The 22,738-nt window shown below is 40.5% G+C and overlaps 1 protein-coding gene across 2 annotated transcripts in view; it reads left to right on the top strand.

Moving 5' to 3' along the window:
- LOC122797960 (interleukin-3 receptor class 2 subunit beta-like) overlaps positions 1-22,738 on the top strand; it is an 836,628-nt gene that overhangs the window by 368,147 nt on the left and 445,743 nt on the right. For both annotated transcript variants that reach the window (XM_044066494.1, XM_044066503.1), the window contains one exon: positions 11,701-11,876. In XM_044066494.1, the coding sequence (XP_043922429.1) occupies positions 11,701-11,876 (176 nt within the window). The remainder of the gene's footprint in view (positions 1-11,700; positions 11,877-22,738) is intronic.

The following is a 22,738-nucleotide window of genomic DNA, read 5'->3' as shown; positions in this document are numbered from 1 at the left end:
AATGCAGGTGACTACCTTTATCACTCTACCCACTCTGTCTCTGATGCACCCACACTGTCTCTGATGCAGGTGACTACCTTGATCATACTACCCACACTGTCTCTGATGCAAGTGACTACATTTATCAGACTACCCACACTGTCTCTGATGCAGGTGACTACATTTATCACACTACCCACACTGCCTTTGGTGCAGGAGATTACCTTTATCACACTACCCACACTGTCTTTGGTGCAGGTGACTATATTTCTCACACTACCCACACTGTCTCTGATGCAGGTGACTACCTTGGTCACATTATCCACACTGTCTATGATGCAGGTGACTAAATTTATCACACTACCCACACTGTCTTTGATGCAGGTGGTTACCTTTATCACTCTACCCACACTGTCTCTGATGCAGATGACTACCTTTATTACTCTACCCACACTGTCTCTGATGCAGGTGACTATCTTTATCACTCTACCCATACTGTCTGTGATGCATCCACACTGTCTCTGAGGCAGGTGACTACATTTATCACACTACCCACACTGTCTCTAATGCAGGTTACTACATTTATCACACTACGCACACTGTCTTTGATGCAGTTGACTACATTTATCACACTACCCAGACTGTCTTTGATGCAGGTGACTACCTTTATTACTCTACCCACACTGTCTCTGATGCAGGAGATTACCAGTATCACTCTAACCACACTGTCTCTGATGCACCCACACTGTCTCTGACGCAGGTGACTACCTTTATCACACTACCCACACTGTCTTTGATGCAGGTGACTACCTTTATGACACTACTCACACTGTTTTTGATGCAGGTGACTACCTTTATCACACTACCCACACTGTCTCTGAGGCAGGTGATTACCTTTATCACACTACGCACACTTTCTTTTGTGCAGGTGACTACCTTTATCACTCTACCCACACTGTCTCTGATGCAGGTGGCTACCTTTATCACACTACCCGCTCTGTCTCTGATGCAGGTGACTACCTTTATCACTCTACCCATACTGTCTCTGATGCACCCACACTGTCTCTGATGCAGGTGACTACCTTGATCACACTACCCACACTGTCTCTGATGCAGGTGACTACCTTTATCAGTCTACCCACACTGTCTCTGATGCACCTACACTGTCTCTGATGCAGGTGACTTCCTTGATCACACTGCCCACACTGTCTCTGATGCAGGTGGCTACCTTTATCACACTACCAACACTATCTCTGATGCAGGTGATTACCTTTATCACACTACTGACATTTTCTCTGATGCAGATGACTACATTTAACACACTATCCACACTGTTTCTGATGCAGGTGGCTACCTTTATCACACTACCCACACTGTCTCTGATGCAGGTGATTACCTTTATCACACTACCCACACTGTCTCTGATGCAGGTGACTACCTTTATCAGTCTACCCACACTGTCTCTGATGCACCTACACTGTCTCTGATGCAGGTGACTACCTTGATCACACTACCCACACTGTCTCTGATGGAGGTGAGTACCTTTATCACACTACCAACACTATCTCTGATGCAGGTGATTACCTTTATCACACTATCCAAATGTTCTCTGATGCAGGTGACTACATTTATCACACTATCCACACTGTCTCTGATGCAGGTGACTTCATTTATCACACTACCCACCCTGTCTCTGATGCAGGTGACTACATTTTTCACACTACCCACACTGTCTCTGATGCAGGTGACTACCTTTATCACACTACCCACTCTGTCTCTGATGCAGGTGACTACCTTTATCACTCTACCCATACTGTCTCTGATGCAGCCATACTGTCTCTGATGCAGGTGACTACCTTTATCACACTACCCACACTGTCTCTGATGCAGCTGACTACATTTATCACACTACCCACACTGTCTCTGATGCAGGTGACTACCTTTGTCACACTATCCACACTGTCTCTTATGCAGGTGACTACATCTATCAGAAAACCCACACTGTCTCTGAGCAGGTGACTACATTTATCACACTACCCACACTGTTTTTGATGCAAGTGATTACCTTTATCATTCTACGCACACTGTCTCTGATGCAGGTGACTACTTTATCACACTACCTACACTGTCTCTGATGCAGGTGACTACCTTTATCACTCTACCCATAATGTCTCTCATGCACCCACACTGTCTCTGATGCAGGTGACTACTTTGATCACACTATCCACACTGTCTCTGATGCAGGTGACTACCTTTAGCACTCTACCCACACTGTCTCTGATGCAGGTGGCTACCTTTATCACACTACCCACACTGTCTCTGATGCAGGTGGCTACCTTTATCACACTACCCACACTGTCTCCGATGCAGGTGATTACCTTTATCACACTACCCACACTGTCTCTGATGCAGGTGGCTACATTTATCACACTACCCACACTGTCTCTGATGCATGTGTTTACCTTTATCACACTACCCACACTGTCTCTGTTGCAGGTGACTACATTTATCACACTACCCTCACTGTCTCTGATGCAGGTGACTACCTTTATCACACTACCCACACTGTCTCTAATTCAGGTGACTAACTTTATCACTCTACCCACTCTGTCTCTGATGCACCCACACTGTCTCTGATGCAGGTGACTACCTTGATCATACTACCCACACTGTCTGTGATGCAAGTGACTACATTTATCAGACTACCCACACTGTCTCTGATGCAGGTGACTACATTTATCACACTCCCCACACTGCCTTTGGTGCAGGAGATTACCTTTATCACACTACCCACCCTGTATTTGGTGCAGATGACTATATTTCTCACACTACCCACACTGTCTCTGATGCAGGTGACTACCTTGATCACATTATCTACACTGTCTATGATGCAGGTGACTAAATTTATCACACTACCCACACTGTCTTTGATGCAGGTGGTTACCTTTATCACTCTACCCACACTGTCTCTGATGCAGATGACTACCTTTATTACACTACCCACACTGTCTCTGATGCAGGTGACTATCTTTATCACTCTACCCATACTGTCTGTGATGCATCCACATTGTCTGTGATGCAGGTGACTACCTTTATCACACTACCCACACTGTCTCTGATGCAGGTGACTACATTTATCACACTACCCACACTGTCTCTGATGCAGGTGACTACATTTATCACACTACCCACACTGTCTTTGATGCAGGTGACTACATTTATCACACTACCCACACTGTCTCTGATACAGGTGACTACCTTTATTACTCTACCCACACTGTCTCTGATGCAGGAGATTACCAGTATCACTCTACCCACACTGTCTCTGATGCACCCACACTGTCTCTGATGCAGGTGACTACCTTTATCACACTACCCACACTGTCTTTGATGCAGGTGACTACCTTTATCACACTACCCACACTGTCTCTGAGGCAGGTGATTACCTTTATCACACTATGCACACTTTCTTTTGTGCAGGTGACTACATTTATTACACTACCCACACTGTCTCTGATGCAGCTGACTACCTTTATCACACTACCCACACTGTCTCTGATGCAGGTGACTACATTTATCACACTACCCACACTGTCTTTGGTGCAGGAGATTACCTTTATCACACTACCCACACTGTCTTTGGTGCAGATGACTACATTTATCACACTACCCACACTGTCTCTGATGCAGGTGACTACCTTGATCACACTACCCACACTGTCTATGATGCAGGTGACTAAATTTATCACACTACCCACACTGTCTTTGATGCAGGTGGTTACCTTCATCACTCTACCCACACTGTCTCTGATACAGATGACTACCTTTATCACTCTACCCACACTGTCTCTGATGCAGGTGACTACCTTTATCACTCTACCCATACTGTTTTTGATGCAGGTGACTACCTTTATCACACTACCCACACTGTCTCTGAAGCAGGTGGCTACATTTATCACACTACCCACACTGTCTGTGATGCAGGTGACTACATTTATCACACTACGCACACTGTCTTTGATGCAGGTGACTACATTTATCACACTACCCAGACTGTCGTTGATGCAGGTGACTACCTTTATTACTCTACCCACACTGTCTGTGATGCAGGTGATTACCTTTATCACTCTACCCACATTGTCTCTTATGCACCCACACTGTCTCTGATGCAGGTGACTACCTTTATCACTCTACTCATACTGTCTGTGATGCATCCACACTGTCTGTGATGCAGGTGACTACGTTTATCACACTACTCACACTGTTTTTGATGCAGGTGACTACCTTTATCACACTACCCACACTGTCTCTGAGGCAGGTGACTACATTTATCACACTACCCACACTGTCCCTGTTGCAGGTGACTACATTTATTACACTACGCACACTGTCTTTGATGTAGATGACTACATTTATCACACTACCCAGACTGTTGTTGATGCAGGTGACTACCTTTATCACACTACCCACACTGTCTCTGATGCAGGTAATTACCTTTATCACTCTACCCACACTGTCTCTGATGCACCCACTCTGTCTCTGATGCAGGTGACTACCTTTATCACACTACCCACACTGTCTCTGAGGCAGGTGACTACATTTATCACCTACCCGCACTGTCTCTGATGCAGGTGACTACATTTATCATACTACGCACACTGTCTTTGATGCAGGTGACAACATTTATCACACTACCCAGACTGTCTTTGATGCAGGTGACTACTTTTATCACTCTACCCACACTGTCTCTGATGCACCCACACTGTCTCTGATGCAGGTGACTACCTTTATCACTCTACCCACACTGTCTTTGATGCAGGTGACTACATTTATCACACTACTCACACTGTTTTTGATGCAGGTGACTACCTTTATCAGACTACCCACACTGTCTCTGAGGCAGGTGATTACCTTTATCACACTACGCACACTTTCTTTTGTGCAGGTGACTACATTTATTACACTACCCACACTGTCTCTGATGCAGGTGACTACATTTATCACACTACCCACACTGTCTTTGGTGCAGGTGACTACATTTCTGACACTACCCACACTGTCTCTGATGCACGTGACTACCTTGATCACATTATCCACACTGTCCATGATGCAGGTGACTAAATTTATCACACTACCCACACTGTCTCTGATGCAGGTGACTACCTTTATCACACTACCCACACTGTCTTTGATGCAGTTGACTGCATTTATCACACTACCCAGACTGCCTTTGATACAGGTGACTACGTTTATTACTCTACCCGCACTGTCTCTGATGCAGCAGATTACCTTTATCACTCTACCCACACTGCCTCTGATGCACCCACACTGTCTCTGATGCAGGTGACTACCTTTATCGCACTACCCACACTGTCTTTGATGCAGGTGACTACCTTTATCACACTACCCACACTGTCTCTGAGGCAGGTGATTACCTTTATCACACTACGCACACTTTCTTTTGTGAGGGTGACTACATTTATTACACTACCCACACTGTGTCTGATGCAGGTGACTACTTGTCCCAGACTACCCACACTGTCTCTGATGCAGGTGACTACATTTATCACACTACCCACACTGTCTTTGGTGCAGGAGATTACCTTTGTCACACTACCCACACTGTCTTTGGTGCAGGTGACTACATTTCTCACACTACCCACACTGTCTCTGATGCAGGTGACTACCTTGATCACATTATCCACACTGTGTATGATGCAGGTGACTACCTTTATCACACTACCCACACTGTCTCTGAGGCAGGTGACTATATTTATCACCTATCCACACTATCTCTGATGCAGGTGACTACATTTATCACACTACGCACACTGTCTTTGATGCAGGTGACTACATTTATCACACTACCCAGACTGTCTTTGATGCAGGTGACTACCTTTATTACTCTACCCACACTGTCTCTGATGCGGGAGATTACCTTTATCACTCTACCCACACTGTCTCTGATGCACCCACACAGTCTCTGATGCAGGTGACTACCTTTATGACACTACCCACACTGTCTTCGATGCAGTTGACTACCTTTATCACACTACCCACACTGTCTCTGAGGCAGGTGATTACCTTTATCACACTACGCACACTTTTTTTGTGCAGTTAACTACATTTATTACACTACCCACACTGTCTCTGATGCAGGTGACTACCTGTATCACACTACCCACACTGTCTCTGATGCAGGTGACTACATTTCTCACACTACCCACACTGTCTCTGATGCACGTGACTACCTTTATCACATTATCTACACTGTCTATGATGCAGGTTACTAAATTTATCACACTACCCACACTGTCTCTGATGCAGGTGACTACCTTTATCACACTACCCACAGTGTCTCTGAGGCAGGTGATTACATTTATCACACTACCCACACTGTCTCTAATGCAGGTGACTACATTTATCACACTACCCACACTGTTTTTGGTGCAGGTGACTAAATATATCACACTACCCACACTCTCTTTGATGGAGGTGGTTACCTTTATCACTCTACCCACACTGTCTCTGATGCAGATGACTACCTTTATTACACTACCCACACTGTCTCTGATGCAGATGACTACATTTATCACACTACGCACACTGTCTTTGATGCAGCTGACTACATTTATCACACTACCCAGACTGTCTTTGATGCAGGTGACTACCTTTATTACTCTACCCACACTGTCTGTGATGCAGGTGATTACCTTTATCACTCTACCCACACTGTCGCTGATGCACCCACACTGTCTCTGATGCAGGTGACTATCTTTATCACACTACGAACACTGTCTTTGATGCAGGTGACTACCTTTATCACTCTACGCACACTGTCTGTGATGCAGGTGACTACATTTATCACACTACCCACACTATCTTTGATGCACCCACACTGTCTCTGATGCAGATGACAACATTTATCACACTACCCACACAGTCCCTGATGCAGGTGACTACATTTATCACACTACCCACACTGTCTTTGGTGCAGGAGATTACCTTTATCACACTACCCACACTGTCTTTGGTGCAGGTGACCAGCTTCATCATCCCTGTCTGTTCTTGTTATGCCTTGTGCTCTGATTTTCCCAAATCTTTTTTTATACTAACAAACTGCTGCTCTGAATAACCACTGCTCATTTATTTGTAGTTTGTCTCTTCTGAATACAGTTAAACTCATCTTCATAGATAAATACTATGTAATCAGTTTGCAGACCGTTACAAGCTTACTCAATAACCAGAGGTCAGAATCTTACCCTGTACCTGTATCTCTGAAGTTCAGACCTTAACTATTATGACAGCCATTCCTCCTTCATCTGAAGCATTCCTGAATACCTCATAAATTTATCCATAAGGCAACGTATCGAATAAATATGGGGGGAGGGAGTGCTGACTGGAACCACAAGAAGTTGGGTTGTTCTGAAGTAGTCCATTTTATCTGGACGAAAATGCTAAACTTGATTATTAGAAGGATGTATATTTCACTTTTGTGGCTCCCATTTTTATTATACCTAGGAGTGCTGACTGGATGTATGCAATAAATTATTTACCGCAGTAGCTTTGGTTGGAAGGCTGTATAGGGTGGTTTACTTTCAGAATGTGGAAAGCACTTTGGTCGTTTATGCTTACATCAGATACCAAACACGATATGAACAGGCTGAAGAAAGTTTATTAAATTCCCAATTGAATTACAACGAAATATAAAAATTTAAAACCAGTTGTAGTTGGTATAGAACTAATGGTAGTACAAAAAATTGTGGTAGTACAAACAGTTTTAGTAAGCGCTTTCATTTGGCTATGCCAAACTTTTTTAAACAAGAGCACCATCATTTCCTGCCATTTAAATAACGCAAATCACAGTAATGTGATACATTGTGGCAATTAGTCCATTCTAAATTCTTTAAAGTAACCAACCTCTAAAAACCAAACAAGTCATGAATTGGGATAATTAAAATATTATGAAAATCTTTGTATTTATATAGACGATGAATATGTTTAAATAGTATAAAATATAATACAATCATGCCTATGAAAGTACGTATATAAAAGGTGTAAAATATATGTGTTTATACTAAACACCGTGTGCTATAACTTATTTAAAATGTAACCTTATTATATTTCACAACCAAGATACATTCTATATAAATAAAAATAAAAGGCTTGAATTCATGAATTGTATCCAATCTCATATAATAAATAACTACACAAACAGATAAATATTAACCATATCAAAAACATTTTTGTCACATAAATAATGTTATAGGTTTGTTTGTGTCTTTCGGCTTTTTTCTGTTTATAAATTCCATGTTAATAATAATGAAAAATGTATATGTATTAAAAATGTATAGGTGTAAAACGTGTAGGTGTAAATATTGTTGTTATGTGTTGGAAACTACTTCCGTAGAAATTAATGGAGGAGACCTTAGAATTAAGGGGAGATTCAGTTGTAATACTGATAAAATTGTATATTGCGCCATATGTTCCATTTGTTCCAATTTTTATATAGGAAAGACAGAAAGGAAATTAAAGGACCATATGGGTGAACATGTCCGGGCTATACGTGATGGCATTGAAACAAATGCTTTAGCAAAACATGTTAGCATACATACATCACATTCATTTAAATTAATTATTTTGGACACTTTGCAATTAGATTTGAGGGGAGGAGTATGGCAATCATTGTTAGAAAAAATGGAACTACAATGGCAAATTAGGCTTAATGCATACAGTTGGCCAGGACTCAATAGTGCACTTTCAATTGGAAGTATTTTAAGATTAAAATCTTTAGAAAGATAAATTAGATATTTTAACATTTATTTTTTTGGTTTAATATCATTATAACACACTATTGGGATCATGATATATACATTTTTAATACATATACTTTTTCATTATTATTAACATGGAATTTATAAACAGATTTATATAAAGTATATAACATTATTTATGTGACAAATTTTTTTTTATATGGTTAATATTTATCTGTTTGTGTAGTTATTTATTATATGAGATTGGATACAATTCATGAATTCAAGCCTTTTATTTTTGTTTATATAGAATGTACCTTGGTTGTGAAATATAATAAGGTTACATTTTAAATAAGTTATAGCACACGGTGTTTAGTATAAACACATATATTTTACGCCTTTTATATATGTACTTTCATAGGCATGATTGTATTATATTTTATACTATTTAAACATATTCATCGTCTATATAAATACAAAGATTTTCATAATATTTTAATTATCCAAGTTCATGACTTGTCTGGTTTTTAGAGGTTAGTTACTTTAAGGAATTTAGAATGGACTAATTGCCACAATGTATCGCATTACTGTGATTTGTGTTATTTAAATGGCAGGAAATTATGGTACTCTTGTTTGAAAAAGTTTGGCATAGCCAAACGAAAGCGCTTACTAAAACTGTTTGTACTATCACAATTGTTTGTACTACCATTAGTTCTATACCAACTACAACTGGTTTTATATTTTTATATTTTGTTGTAATTCGATTTGGAATTTAATAAACTTTCTTCAGCCTGTTCGTATCGTGTTTGGTATCTGGTTTTATCAGTGCTCTCATTGCCTTGGTTTATGCTTACATCGAATATATGGTTTCATAGTGTAGTAAAAGTGAAAGTAAACTTACTGAATTTGGAATCCCGATATTCGAACGACATATGCATCTCAACGGTCACATGTTTGAAGTTGCGAATATCGAAACTTCAGTATTAGCATGGTTTGAAACTGGAGAATAAAATAATTTTTAAATTTGACATTGTATTTCAACGATGGGTAAACTACCAAAGTGCTTTCCACATTCTGATAGTAAACTGTATAGGGTGCTACAGGAACTTAACCAGTCTGTGATGAATATGCAGAAGCAGAGACAGACATGACTTTCCATTGTGCAGGCAGCCAGAAAGGAATGAGAGCATGTGTGTTTTGTCACCTTGATGTGCAGTAAAATATCATAGATTTTGTTATTTTGCCTGGATGAGTCTCCACATATACCATTACCTATGAATGATATAAAAGCTCATAGATGTCATATAGTTGTGTTTCCAGGAATTAGCAATGAATGTTGGTGATATTTAGCTTAAGCACACAGGGTGATCCCATACACATATTTTAGGTATGCCCAAGATTAGAAGGTTTCAGGAAAGGTTTCAGAGTGTGACAAAAATGTAGAGATAAAGATGACTACAAACAATATATAGGTGCTACCATACTGAATATTTTCTTTATTAGTTACTATTTGTACACTATGTATTACTGATATTTGAACTATATACTTGCCTCAGGCCAAGGTTGTGGCTGAAAATGGTTCAAGGACCAGCCCCTTTAACCTACTTGCTCAGTTAATAAATGCATTAATGTCCTTAATCTTATAAACTATGGTCACAGCCATACTCTACCAAAAAAAGTAAACATAGGATTGTAACCCTAAAGGTCTCCAAGTCACAACAGTACTTAACTAAGAAATGGTCAGCATTCAGCTAAAGAACTAATAATATGCTGTTTCCAAAAGCCAAAGCTACAACTTGGAATTCATAGCTAGAGTATGTTAGGGACATCACTGCAATCTCTTACAAATGTAATAAAATAGTTACTAGAAGGAGTGGGCAACCTGGAATTACTTTAAGGACAAAGGCCAAATAAATTGCTTTCATTACAGTATCTCAGTAACCCTTAAACTTTTAGTATTAGTAGCTCTAATATATACTGTTGGCAGTGTTTTTTGACACACTGCTATAGTTGCAGTACTTAGAAAATTTATACTATTATGCATTAATAATGATACAATTTTTCTGGAAAAATGTACTGTTTTAGCATTTATAATTATATGGTTATTAGCTTAGCACTAGTGTATTAATTTATGAAAATGATACAGTAGAGCAGTATTTCATTTAGGGTTGCTGCCTCACAATGCTTGACTCAGTTTGTTTTTTGGCTAGGGTGCTTTCTATATGGAGCCTGCATGATCTCCCTGTGTCCATGTGGGTTTTCTGCAGGTTCTTCAGTTTTCTCTTGCATCCCAAGGACATGTTATAAGCGAATATTCAGACCTCCAAACTGCTCAGTGGTGTACATAGTATGTGTGTGTGTGTGTGTGTGTGTGTGTGTGTGTGTGTGTGTGTGTGTGTGTGTGTGTGTGTGTGTGTGATACTGATACACTGGCATCCTATCCAATACCACTTTCTCTACCTTGCCATGGAAAACTATGTTTGTCAGACTACCATTCTGGAGTTATTTCCCAGTGAATTGCCTTTCATCCAGTTATGCAGTTCTGATTGTACACGTTTGTTTAAGATGCAGCATTTTACAGATACAACCACTTCCCTGGAAATATGGATCATGGCTGTCAGGTGTGACAATGCTGCAAGTTTTGCTTTTGTACCTGTATGCAAAATGGAACAGTCCAACAAAGAGGACTAAGTATGCAAAGTACTACATTATTGTGACATACAACAAATTAATGTACATTATTGTGACATACAGCAAATTAATGTACATTATTGTGATGCACAGCAAATTAATTAATGCTTTCAGTGCAGAGTAGTACTCCACAAAATGCAATAGAAATTGCAAAATATAGAACATCCCCTTCAAACAATTTGTAGGCACTGATTACAATCAATATGTAAGGTCTATTTGCCTGCTTTACAGAATGAAACATTTGTTACTCTGAAAACATTTATATTGTCTTTTACAGCCCAGAAGCAACAGATAGTCCACTAGAATGTAAAGCAGCAGAGAACAACACTTCCTTCATTACGTGGAAATGCCACAAAAAAGTTAAATTTTTTGTTGGAGGAACTGAAGACTTTTATTTTTTCAAACCAACTCGTGAGCTGAAATTGAAGGCCAATGTCACCCTTCACACAAGCAGTAAGTAAAGAATTGTACATTATTGAATGACCATCATCACTAACTGAAAATGTATGTAACAGTTAAGTGCTTAGAAATTCAGGTCAACTTCCATTCTAGTATAAAATGGGTAATGGAATAAAATCAGAGACTGCAAAGTCATCCTCAGTGAAGCAGTTGGTCCCTAGAGTGGTGTGACTGGTGGCCACAATGAGCTGCAAATAGTGGTCACAAAAGGCTCTAAGGTAACAGAGGCTAATCTAGGGAGGGTGGCCAATGGTTAAGGTGTTTGCCTTACAAACACAAGGTGCAGAGTTTGAGTCTCACAAGAGATAATTGGCTAGGCTTAAAATGGCTCGCAAGGGCAGTTAGCTTAGTACTAATCTATGAACCTATGAACCTATGATGACCTGGAAGTTGATTGTAGGGAAAGCACAAGAGTTCATGGAAATACTCTGGGCTTTAGCACTTCAGGAAGAAGAGAAAATAGCTAAAGTGGAAGAAGAATGAAGTGTTTCAAAACAGCATGTGTAAAGATTATAGAACAGATGTATGGCCAAGGCAGGTATGGAAATAAGGTACATAATGAAAACTGGGGTTTGAATGCAGAAATCCAGAAAGTTAACAAAAGGAGTCCAGGAAAAAAGTGGGAGAAAGAAAAGACAGAGTATTCTATGAAGAAACAGTGGTTGGCTAACAAAGATGCTAAGAGACCAGTTGCATTGGCCAATAACATGTCGGTGAAACTTCACCAGCTTCTCGAAAGTGACTCAGCAGGCAGCACAAAGATGCTCTATCAGTTTGCAAGACAAAGGCAGAAAGATACAGAAGAGCATTATCAGACAGTGTTCATGTGGGATGCCAGCAATACCCTACTCACCAGTCCATAGCACATCAAAGGCAGGTGAAAGGAGTACTTACTCCAAGAAGCTTCTGAATGAAGAAAATCTGGATAAGGAGAAGCTGTCTCCCATTGAAGTGCATAAGTGAATGCAGCTGAATTGCCTCATAAACTTATGCTTTTCACCTGCTGCTTTGTATGGGTATTGCCTATTATGCATACATGTGATTTGTTGCACTTGGCACTTTACCCACCAGAGTATTGCACCAGACTTTTAAAAGCCTTTTTAACAAGAACTCCCCCACTGTGTGCTTCATATTATTGTTGCTCTGAACCTCTTTCTGCTTCACAGGCAGAGCTTTACTACACACCATCAAGAGGGACTTTAAATTAGGACAGCTTTCAGTGCCAGGCAAGTGCCTATGAATACTGCCCTTAATAACTACCCTGTTGAAAAATGTGTAAGCAATTAATTAACACAAATAAATAACTTACCCACAAGTTTTTAGTGACCTCAAGGTTAGTTGGACTAGTCAGGAGGGTGCAGAAGGCACTGCCCACTGAGCAGAAAATGTGGGGAGAACATTGTCTCCCTGCAAAAAAAAAGTGTCAGTGTTTGCTCATTCAACCTGTAGAACTTAACACAGACTCAAAGAAGTCAACAAACTCTTGCACTACTCTCTGCTATATTGTAATTTCACTTTAATTTTGCATTTAACTTATTTTTTGCTGTGATGTATTCACTCAGGCTGTGTCTGAAAATAGTCAGTTTTGATCAGAGTACTACCCCTATATAATGCATACATACATACATATATCCATAAATGCATAAATGCATGTTCTCACACAAGTGGGCATTAGGTAGACAAGGAGAAACCCACAGTTTGCTCAAGTATTCAGCATGTTTAAAGGAGAAGGCACTTCAGCTAACTCACCCTGGGCCAAATAAAGCTCGGATTTGAACCAGATTGTCAACAATGCTCCTGATTCTACTCAGGCCCATCCATACCTCTCACCCTCTTAGTTTAAGAAATCTGGACAAAACCTAGAATAGTGGGGGATCAAAGGCCCAAAATAGAGACAGATTTTAAATATTGTTCTTATAAACTTAGAAGTTTTCTAGAATAACAGAATTTGTGTTAGCATACATTTTCTAATGGGCATTAAGTCTGAAACTCAAATGTTTATTATTATTTAGTGATTTCAACCCTCAGTGATTTGCCAAAAAAAAACATAAATTTTATGAGGGACAACCAAAAATATGTGACATAAATCTGGACATTTTGCAAAAATCTATGGGCCCATCTAGTGCATCATACAACAGAGATATGAGGTTGAACAGTTGCAAATGGGGGCCAAAGTTAACCCCTGGGTGTAGAGGGATAAAGCCCTAACTACAACTCAAGTTTATCAGCTTAAGCATCTGTCAAAGCTGGGGAGGAAGAGAAAGTCACTCTGGGAGGAGTGGAGGTGCAGCCAGACATGAGTGTGCATGTTCCCTTGGAAGAGAGGTAGCAGATGCAAATATAACTTTGAGGGGGGTATTCAGTTCACCAAGCTGTTGTTGTGCAGCAGCCTTAAGGGTGCAGGTGTACAAGAACATGCACTCAAATGGGGAAAGTAGTGATGCAGGTCTCACATCTCCCCTTCCAGGGGGATGGTTATACCTATAAATAAAATCTTTATTGCCAAGAAGTCAGTGAAGGCACAAACCACCCTCATAGCTGCTCAAATAAATTCTGCTTCACAAGTCTCTTGCTCCAGTATGGGGTATGCCCAGCATGTGAGAATGAACAGGCTTTAGTCTGATTAGGGGAAGCCTGATGATAACAAGGTACAGGAGAAAGCATACACAAAAATATCAGGCAAAGTTAACATCTAATTATGTCTCCATTATATAACCCAGGTCAATGTCAAGCATAGAGGGACATATAATTCCTGGTTTGTTATGGCAAAAACTTATATTAGTATACAACACTTTACATGGAGGACAGATGGGAGAGGTCACACTTAACCTGCCAAAGATGAAAAACACCAGGGTTGGGTACAGTTTATAGGAAATGTCAAAAGTCCATAGTAAGCTGTTTTACCCCAAGATGTAGAGAAAAGGACTAATTGCCCATATTGGGCACAGAACAGAGACTGGAAACAAAGGCCACCTTATAGGCTAATAGAATTCACTGTTATGCTTATGCAAAATGCAGAGCTGTCAGCGGGTCTGAAAGAAGTACAGTTTTGTACACTTACCATAAATGTAGATGTTCAAGTGTATTCACTGTTGCAGTCATTACATTTGGGTAATCTGCTGGCATGTTGCCCTCAGTCGGCCTGATTAACAAAGTCTTGGGACCTGCGTCGGTTGCTATCCCTTCTTCCATGACGTCAGGTCGTCAGGGGTATAAAACATGCATCCAACGCCATTTTCCTCAGTTTTTCTTGCCCGAGATGTCAGGTGCCCCTCAAATGGGGAGCAAAAATATATATATACATGTAATTTAGAACACAAAAAATATAACTCTATTTAAAAGCAAATACAACAAAAAGGCTTTTGAGCATAGTAACAGAAAGAAGAGGTATAAAAAGAGGAAAGTAGGGAGCTGGTGGGTGGGTAACCAGGACTGCAATAGTGAATACACTCGAACATCTACATTTATGGTAAGTGTACACAACTGTACTATGTTCTTCGTGTTTCACTGTTGCAGTCATTACATTTGGGTAGAATCCCAAAGCTATGGTTGGGAGGATGGAATTATACAGCATTAGGAACAGCTATAAGGCCCTGCTCGACAGCAGTGGCAAAGCCTGCACTGGATTTAGAGAAGAGAGGTAAATGATAATGCTTTGTGAACGTATGAATGGAGCTCCAGGTAGCAGCTTCTAGAATGTCTCTGGTAGGAACCCCTCTGAGAAAGGCTGCAGAAGTAGATGCAGCCCTGGTGGAATGGGATCTGATCCCCTTGGGTACAGGTTTACCATGATGCATGTAGCAGAAACGAATACAATGACTTATCCATTTTGAAATAGTCTGCTTTGAAATAGCCTTTCCCTCTGCCCCTGCAGCAAATGCCACCAGTAGTTGCTCAGATTTTCTTAGAGAGTTTGTCCTGCTCAAATAGAATCTTAGTTGTCTGTGTACATCCAATGAATGCAGAATCCGCTCCCCCTTGTTCTGTGGATTTGGGAAAAAAGTTGGCAGATGAATGGTCTGCTTGAGAGCCACACTAGATACCACTTTAGGCATAAAGGATGGATTGGTTCTGAGTGCTACCCTGTCTGGGTAGAAAATTATAAAAGGCTCCACTGCCATGAGAGCCTGTAGTTCTGAAATCCTTCTAGCTGAAGTGACTGCTAAAAGCAAAGCTGTCTTCCAAGAGAGAAATTTTATGTCCGCAGTAGCAGCTGGCTCAAAAGGAGGTAGGGTGAACTTTTCCACACAAAATTGAGGTCCCATGCAGGAGTCGGTGCTCTCCTGGGAGGTCTTAAATTTTTGGCCCCTCTGAGATACTGTTTTAGCGGGGGATGAGAAAAGAGGGGAGGCTCTGTGTTGTAATGAGCTGAAATGGCAGAGGCATGGATTTTTATGGAAGAGAAAGATAGGCCCTTGTGAAGCATCTCAGTTAAATATTGCAGAATCTGAGGAATATTTGGCATTGCTATGCTTATTCCTTGTGCCTGATTCCAGGCACAGAATCTTTTCCATTTATCAGCATTAGATTTTCTAGTACTAGGCCTTCTAGCCTCCAAAATGACACCCATCGCAGGTTTGCTGAGAGATGTAACTGATGAAAATAGTTGATTAGCCATGCTGCAAGATTCAGAGTTTGTAGCTGAGTGTGCAGAATTTGAAAGTTCTGCTGAGACAGTAGATAAGGTGTCTGAGGCAGGCACCACAAATGAAGGTGTGACATATTGCATAGGAGCGGGTACCAATGTTGGCGAGGCCAGTCTGGAGCAATCAGAATCATTTTTGTTTTTTCCTGTCTGACTTTTAGTAATACCTTGGAGAGCAAAGGCAGAGGGTGAAATGTATAGACTGATAAGTTTTTCCAGCTGAAGGATAGAGCATCCACTTTCCAAGCTTTTTTGTGATGGATTCTTGTGCAGAATTTGTCCAACTGATAGTTTTGGGGTGAGGCAAAAAGATCTATGCCTGGGCTCCCCCATTTGTGTGTCAACATGCTGAAGATTTGCAGATTCAGTTTCCATTTGTGTGGGTCCATAACATTTCTGCTTAGTTCGTCTGCCAGAGTATTTTGCTTTCCTGGCAGGAATTGAGCTTGTAGATGTATTTGGTAAGACAAGGCTGTGTTCCACAAAGCCATGGCTATTCTGCAAAGGGGATAGGAATGGGTACCCCCCTGCTTGTTTATGTACCACATGACTGTGGTGTTGTCCATCTTTATCAGTAGTTGTCCTGGATGAAGAAAGTCCTTGAAAGCTGTCAAAGCATTCTGTACAGCTAGCATCTCTTTTTGGTTGATATGCAGGTGCATTTGATTTGGGCTCCATTCGCCCTGAATGCATCTGCCTGCCAGATGCACCCCCCCAAGCATAGTCTGATGCATCTGTAGTCAGGGTTTGGGTGGCAGGGGGTGGAATGAATGAAAGTCCCTTGTTTAGGTGACAGGCCTTTGCCCACCATAGGAACTCTTGCTGCAGGCAAGGAATGATAGGAATCATTGTTTCCAGGGTGTGACAATGTTGACTCCATAAGCTTTTTAGGTACTATTGAAGTTTCCTCATATGCAGTCTTGCATATGGAATTAGAAGAATACAGGAAGCCATGAACCCCAATGCCTGCAGAATTTGTCTTGCAGATAACTGGGTTTTTCTGGCCACTTGTTTGAAGTAAGTCATCAATTGGCTTTGTTTTTCTGGCATAAGGTAAGTCATCTGGGCAGTTGTATTCAAGCTTGCACACAGGAATGTAATTTTTTGAGAGGGTACTAGTTGTGATTTATTTTCGTTTATGGTGTACTCTAGGCAAGTTAAAAGCCTTTTTACAAATGCCAGATGCTGCAGAAGAGTGTCCTTGTTTTCTGCCTGAATTAGACAATCGTCCAGATATGGATAAATTTGAATGTTTCTTTGTCTGCAAAATGCAATTACTGGTGTCAGGCACTTTGTGAAGACCCTGGGTGCAGTAGATAAGCCAAAGGCAGTGCAGAGAACTGGTAATGCAAATAGCCTGCTTTGAAGTGGAGGTATCTTCTGCAAGATTCCCTGATTGGAATATGCAGGTAAGCCTCTTTTAAGTCTAGAGTTACCAACCAGGCATCCTTGCCTAGCATAGGCAGTAACTGTTGTAGAGTCAGCATCTTGAATTTTGGAATGTCCATAAAAGTATTTAGAATGGATAAGTCCAGAACTGGATGCCATGATTTGTCTTTTCTGGGTACCAGGAAAAGTCTTGAATAAAAACCTTGCCCCTTTTCCTTTTCTGGTACTGGTTGAATAGCCCCCATATTCATGAGGGGCATAACTTGTTTATGGGCCTCTGCCCACTGATTTGGAGGCAGATCTGGCCATCTGTTTGGAATTGGCAATGTGTGGAAATTAAATCTCTAGCCCTGGGATACTATATTTAAAACCCACTTGTCCTGGGTAATTAGATGCCAATTTTGTGCATGAGGTGCTAGTTTTCCCCCCAAAGGGGCTGCCAACTGATAAGTGCTTGTTAATGGCAGAGGAAAGTCATTGAGGCTGTTTACTGTAGGGAGGTGCCTTGCTACTTCCAGATTTGTAGGTGGAGGCACCCCATTGGTTTGTTCTGTAAGTTCCTTGTGACTGAAACCTTGAGCCTTTGGAGTGTCTGGGTTTGACCTGAGTGGCTCTGGTGGGTACTGGAAAGGACAATTCTTAATAGGCCAGTGCCTACTGAACCTGGGTGGCTGTACTTGTAGGAAATCTTTTACAGTTTGCATAGATTTAGCTTTGTCTTCCATCTTTTTCAAAACTTCTTCTGCCTTATTACCAAATAGACTGTCCTGTTGTAAAGGAGCATCCAACAATTTTGCTTTAACATGATCAGGCAGATTTTTCTCCTTGAGCCAAGCATGCCTTCTTATCACAGATCCAGTTACAGCAGCCCTGCAAGAGGCCTCCAAGGAATCAAAACCACATTGCAAAGTATGCTTTCCAATTTGTTCAGCTGAATGCAATAAATCCTGTAACTCTTTATTTTCCACACAGTCAGAAATCAACATAATTTCCTGTTTAAGTAAGCCCATGACATACTGCTGATATTTAAGCATATGAAATTGACAGTTTAAAGCCCTGATTGCCAGGGTTGCAGACATGTAAACCTTCTTACCCCATCTATCCAGCGCCCTGGAGTCTCTATCAGAAGGGGTAGGATTTTTAGCAGTAGAAGCCTTAACACCCTTGGGACCCTGAGAAATTGTTTCAGGGTCAGCAGTAGGGTTTTTAAAAAGGAATTTGTGGGAGTCAGGAACCCTGTAATATCTGTCTGGCTTACTAGGAGCTGCAGGCAGGGAATCAGGAGCCATGCTAGATTCTGAGAAAACATCATCAACAATGTCTAGAACAGGAGGTATAGCCAAAGTCCTCTGCTGAGGAAGAAGAAGGAAATCCCTAAGCCTCTTTTTGGATTCTGAAAAATCCTTACTCTCCCAATGAAAATGTTCCCTTAAGGTATGCAAAGTTTCTCCAAAAGAAAAATCCTCAGGAGGAGAAGCAGAAGGGATGGATTCTTCTGCATCAGAGTCCTCATAAGGTGGAATAGAAAATTCCTGATCAGAAGAGGAATCAGAAGAAATGGAAACCTGATGTGAAGATTCATAATCAGTGCCTTGCCTAGGCCTCTTAGCAGGAGAGGGTTGGGAACCCCTGATCAAGGTAATTAAATCCTCAGCCATTTTGATAATTTGTTTTTAAGGCATAGGGGCCTGTGCACGTGGCCCAAGCGTTGTTTTGTTAGACATAGAAGTTGGTTTTGGCCTTGGTTTTGAAGTTGGCGTCAGTTTAATATACAAATCTTTAGGCCTGAAAACACCCTCAGAAGCTGGTGCCTGCTAGCGGCTCCGGACCCATCTAAGGTAGAGACATCCGCGGGTTCAATACCTAAAGTGTCTCATGGCATAATGGACTCCGAATGGGTCTCAGTAGAGGCCTGCGAATCAAAAGTAGCAGGTATCAGGGGCTACGAAAGCGCCTCACTGAGTACTGGCGAACCAGCGACTGGCTTAGGAGAAGCTTTGTCGTCGGTTTTGGACCTCGACGGTCTGTCTCTGTCTTTTTCTTTGCGTTTTTTGTGAATTCTGGTAGTCGGATTGCTAACCAACGCCATTTCATAATAGTTAAATCATGAGCCAAAATATTTAGATGCAAAAATATACTGACGCTTAATAGTGCATTGGTTAAATTTAGCACAAAACTGACAGCAAGGCACATTGTGGTCAGGGCCTATCAAGGAATACAGTACCAATGAAAATCCTTATAAGGTATTTGCTTCCCACAAGTAATACAATTATTAACTTTTACTGACATTGGTAAGGAGCAAGAAAAAGTTTCCCCAATGGGGTACTTAGCTTTAGGTTGAAGACGTTGGTTCTGAAACTCGAAAATGAAAATTTCAGGAGTCGGCCAACCGGCACTTGCGAACTGCTTCTGCTTCGGGCACTGCGCGGCAAGAAAGACTGAGGAAAATGGTGTCGGCTGCATGTTTTATACCCCTGTTGACCTGACGTCATGGAAGAAGGGACAGCAACTGACGCAGGACCCAAGACTTTGTTAATCAGGCTGACTGAGGGCAACCTGCCATCAGATTACCCAAATGTAATGACTGCAACGGTGAAACATGAAGAACATCTGAGATGCACAAATGCTTAGGCTGAAATGGGGCAGGAAACCAACAAGGCCACTTTGTCAGAGAATAACAAACCTGGAGATAAATCAGGACACAAGACTGTAACAAATGAAACAATCTGAAGTAGTATGAATTAAAAACACAAGAACTAGAATAAGTAAGAAAATTAAACTGAACAGAGTATACGACTCAAAGAATACAGAACCCTGGAATAAGACAAGATAATAGGTCAAAAAAAAAATTCCAACTATCAGGAAATTATAAAAATTAGCTGTTTCAAAAACAGTAATTTAAAGAAATAATAAAATCAAAATATATCAATACAAAACCAAATGTTAAAAGCAAATTAACAGGTATTTAAATCTGTAATAAATACATTTTGAAAGTAACTATTCCAGAAGGCTGTATCCAACTTAATGAAGAAAATATGCACTGACAGCTAAGAAATAAAAAAAATGTTCATACAAGGAAAGTTGAAAGAAAAAGCTGAAAGGTGGGAAAGAAATGCAAGAAGGGAAAAAAATTCCTAGTGAAGTATAAAGTGAACTTTTCAGAGTTATCAGTAATAGTGTGTATGATGACTGAAGGTAAATATTATGTGGCCCATACTTACAAAAATTCTAAATTCTTCAGATTATAAGAAAACAAAATAAAAACACAGGGGAGATGCTATACAAAGTCAATATGTGTAGACAGATATGCAGATGCATATTGGTAGACATAATGATCTAAACTCACAAATATTTTAAAAGAAAAGATCAACAAAAATATCTAAACTCAAAAGTGCAATCAGTAGAAGCTATGGCAGAAACAAGCACTACAAACACAGATGACCAAATATGGACATGGAAGAAAACCCTCCTGTGCAGACTATGTGGAGGGGAGTATGATGCTAAACCAAGGAATGCTCAGTAAAAAAGAAAGTGTATTCATATAAATGTTAATGCATCAAACTAGTATGAATGCCAAAATGGAAAATATTCAATTTATTTTCATCCACATATTTGGGATATAAAGTGAATGTTGACGTGCTATATTTTGTCACAAAACTAAACTTTCATCCTCTGTCATTGTAATGGATTCAGTATAAAATAGTCAAATCAAATTATTTATTCTTCTGGATGACTCACATATAGCATTAAGCAGCTACAGGGGGGATGTTTACATATGACTCCTCATAGGTTTATGGAAAACAAAACAATGTAAATGAATGTATATATGATACAGTCAATGCAGAGGTCAAAAATGAGAAATAAGTATAGTTCAAGATTAAGAATGTAAGAAATGAAGATGACTTTGAAAATATATTTCAAAGTGCCATAATGGCCCCAATGGTAGTATGGGGATCAGAGTTTGGGGGAACCACTGGAAACCAGGGACAAAGTGAAGTGCCAGCAGAGCCATCATAAGGGTGATCAGGGGGTGGGGGATCCACCAGACACCAGGGATTACATTGTAAAGTGCTTTAATGGCAAAGGCATCTTAACTGAAACTGGATGGCATGGGAGTCACTAGACTACCAGGGATGACTCTTTAGAAGGCCATAATGGCACCAACATTGTAATAGGGATTGGGGTGGGGGAATACAGTAGACCACCAGGGTGTAATACATATATTACAGGGATGAGGGGTACCACAGGAGGGCAGATAGGGTAGGGGCCAGGTACAAAGACTGTGGTGTGTGTGTGTATGGATGTGTGGTTTTATGTGGGTGTGTGTGGGTGCGTGTGTGTGGGTGTGTGTGCATGTGTGTGTGTGCGTGTGTGTGTCATGTTTGCATACTTTTGTGTGGATTTTTTCTTTTTAATTTCTCCAAATATTTTGGGTTTCTAATACCATGACAGGAATGGACCCCATACCTAAGTCAAAGTACAATTAAAAAGAAACGTACCAAATTATGCCTTAGATAGAAATAGTGCTCCAAATCACTCGAAAATATATAAAATGTAAGCCAAAGTCAATGTTGAGTGATCGAGTACAACAGATCAAATAATCAGGAACAAACCAGCTGTACGTAAGGCTTTAATCCACAGTATTGCAAACCACAAATACAATACACAGAATGTTGCAGTTGATAAGCGCTTTCACCCAAAAATGAGCTTCATCAGATCAAACCACTGCTACCCATGATCCCCTTATATATGCATTATGAAATCACTAATTAGTTCAATTAAATAATTAATTTAAAACAATACATTAAGTAAAACAGATATA

The sequence above is a fragment of the Protopterus annectens genome, chromosome 1.part0 (genome assembly GCF_019279795.1).
Source record: "Protopterus annectens isolate FY-2018-M chromosome 1.part0, PAN1.0, whole genome shotgun sequence".
Classification (NCBI taxonomy): Eukaryota; Metazoa; Chordata; order Ceratodontiformes; family Protopteridae; genus Protopterus; species Protopterus annectens.
This window is presented reverse-complemented; position numbering and strand designations above follow the sequence as displayed.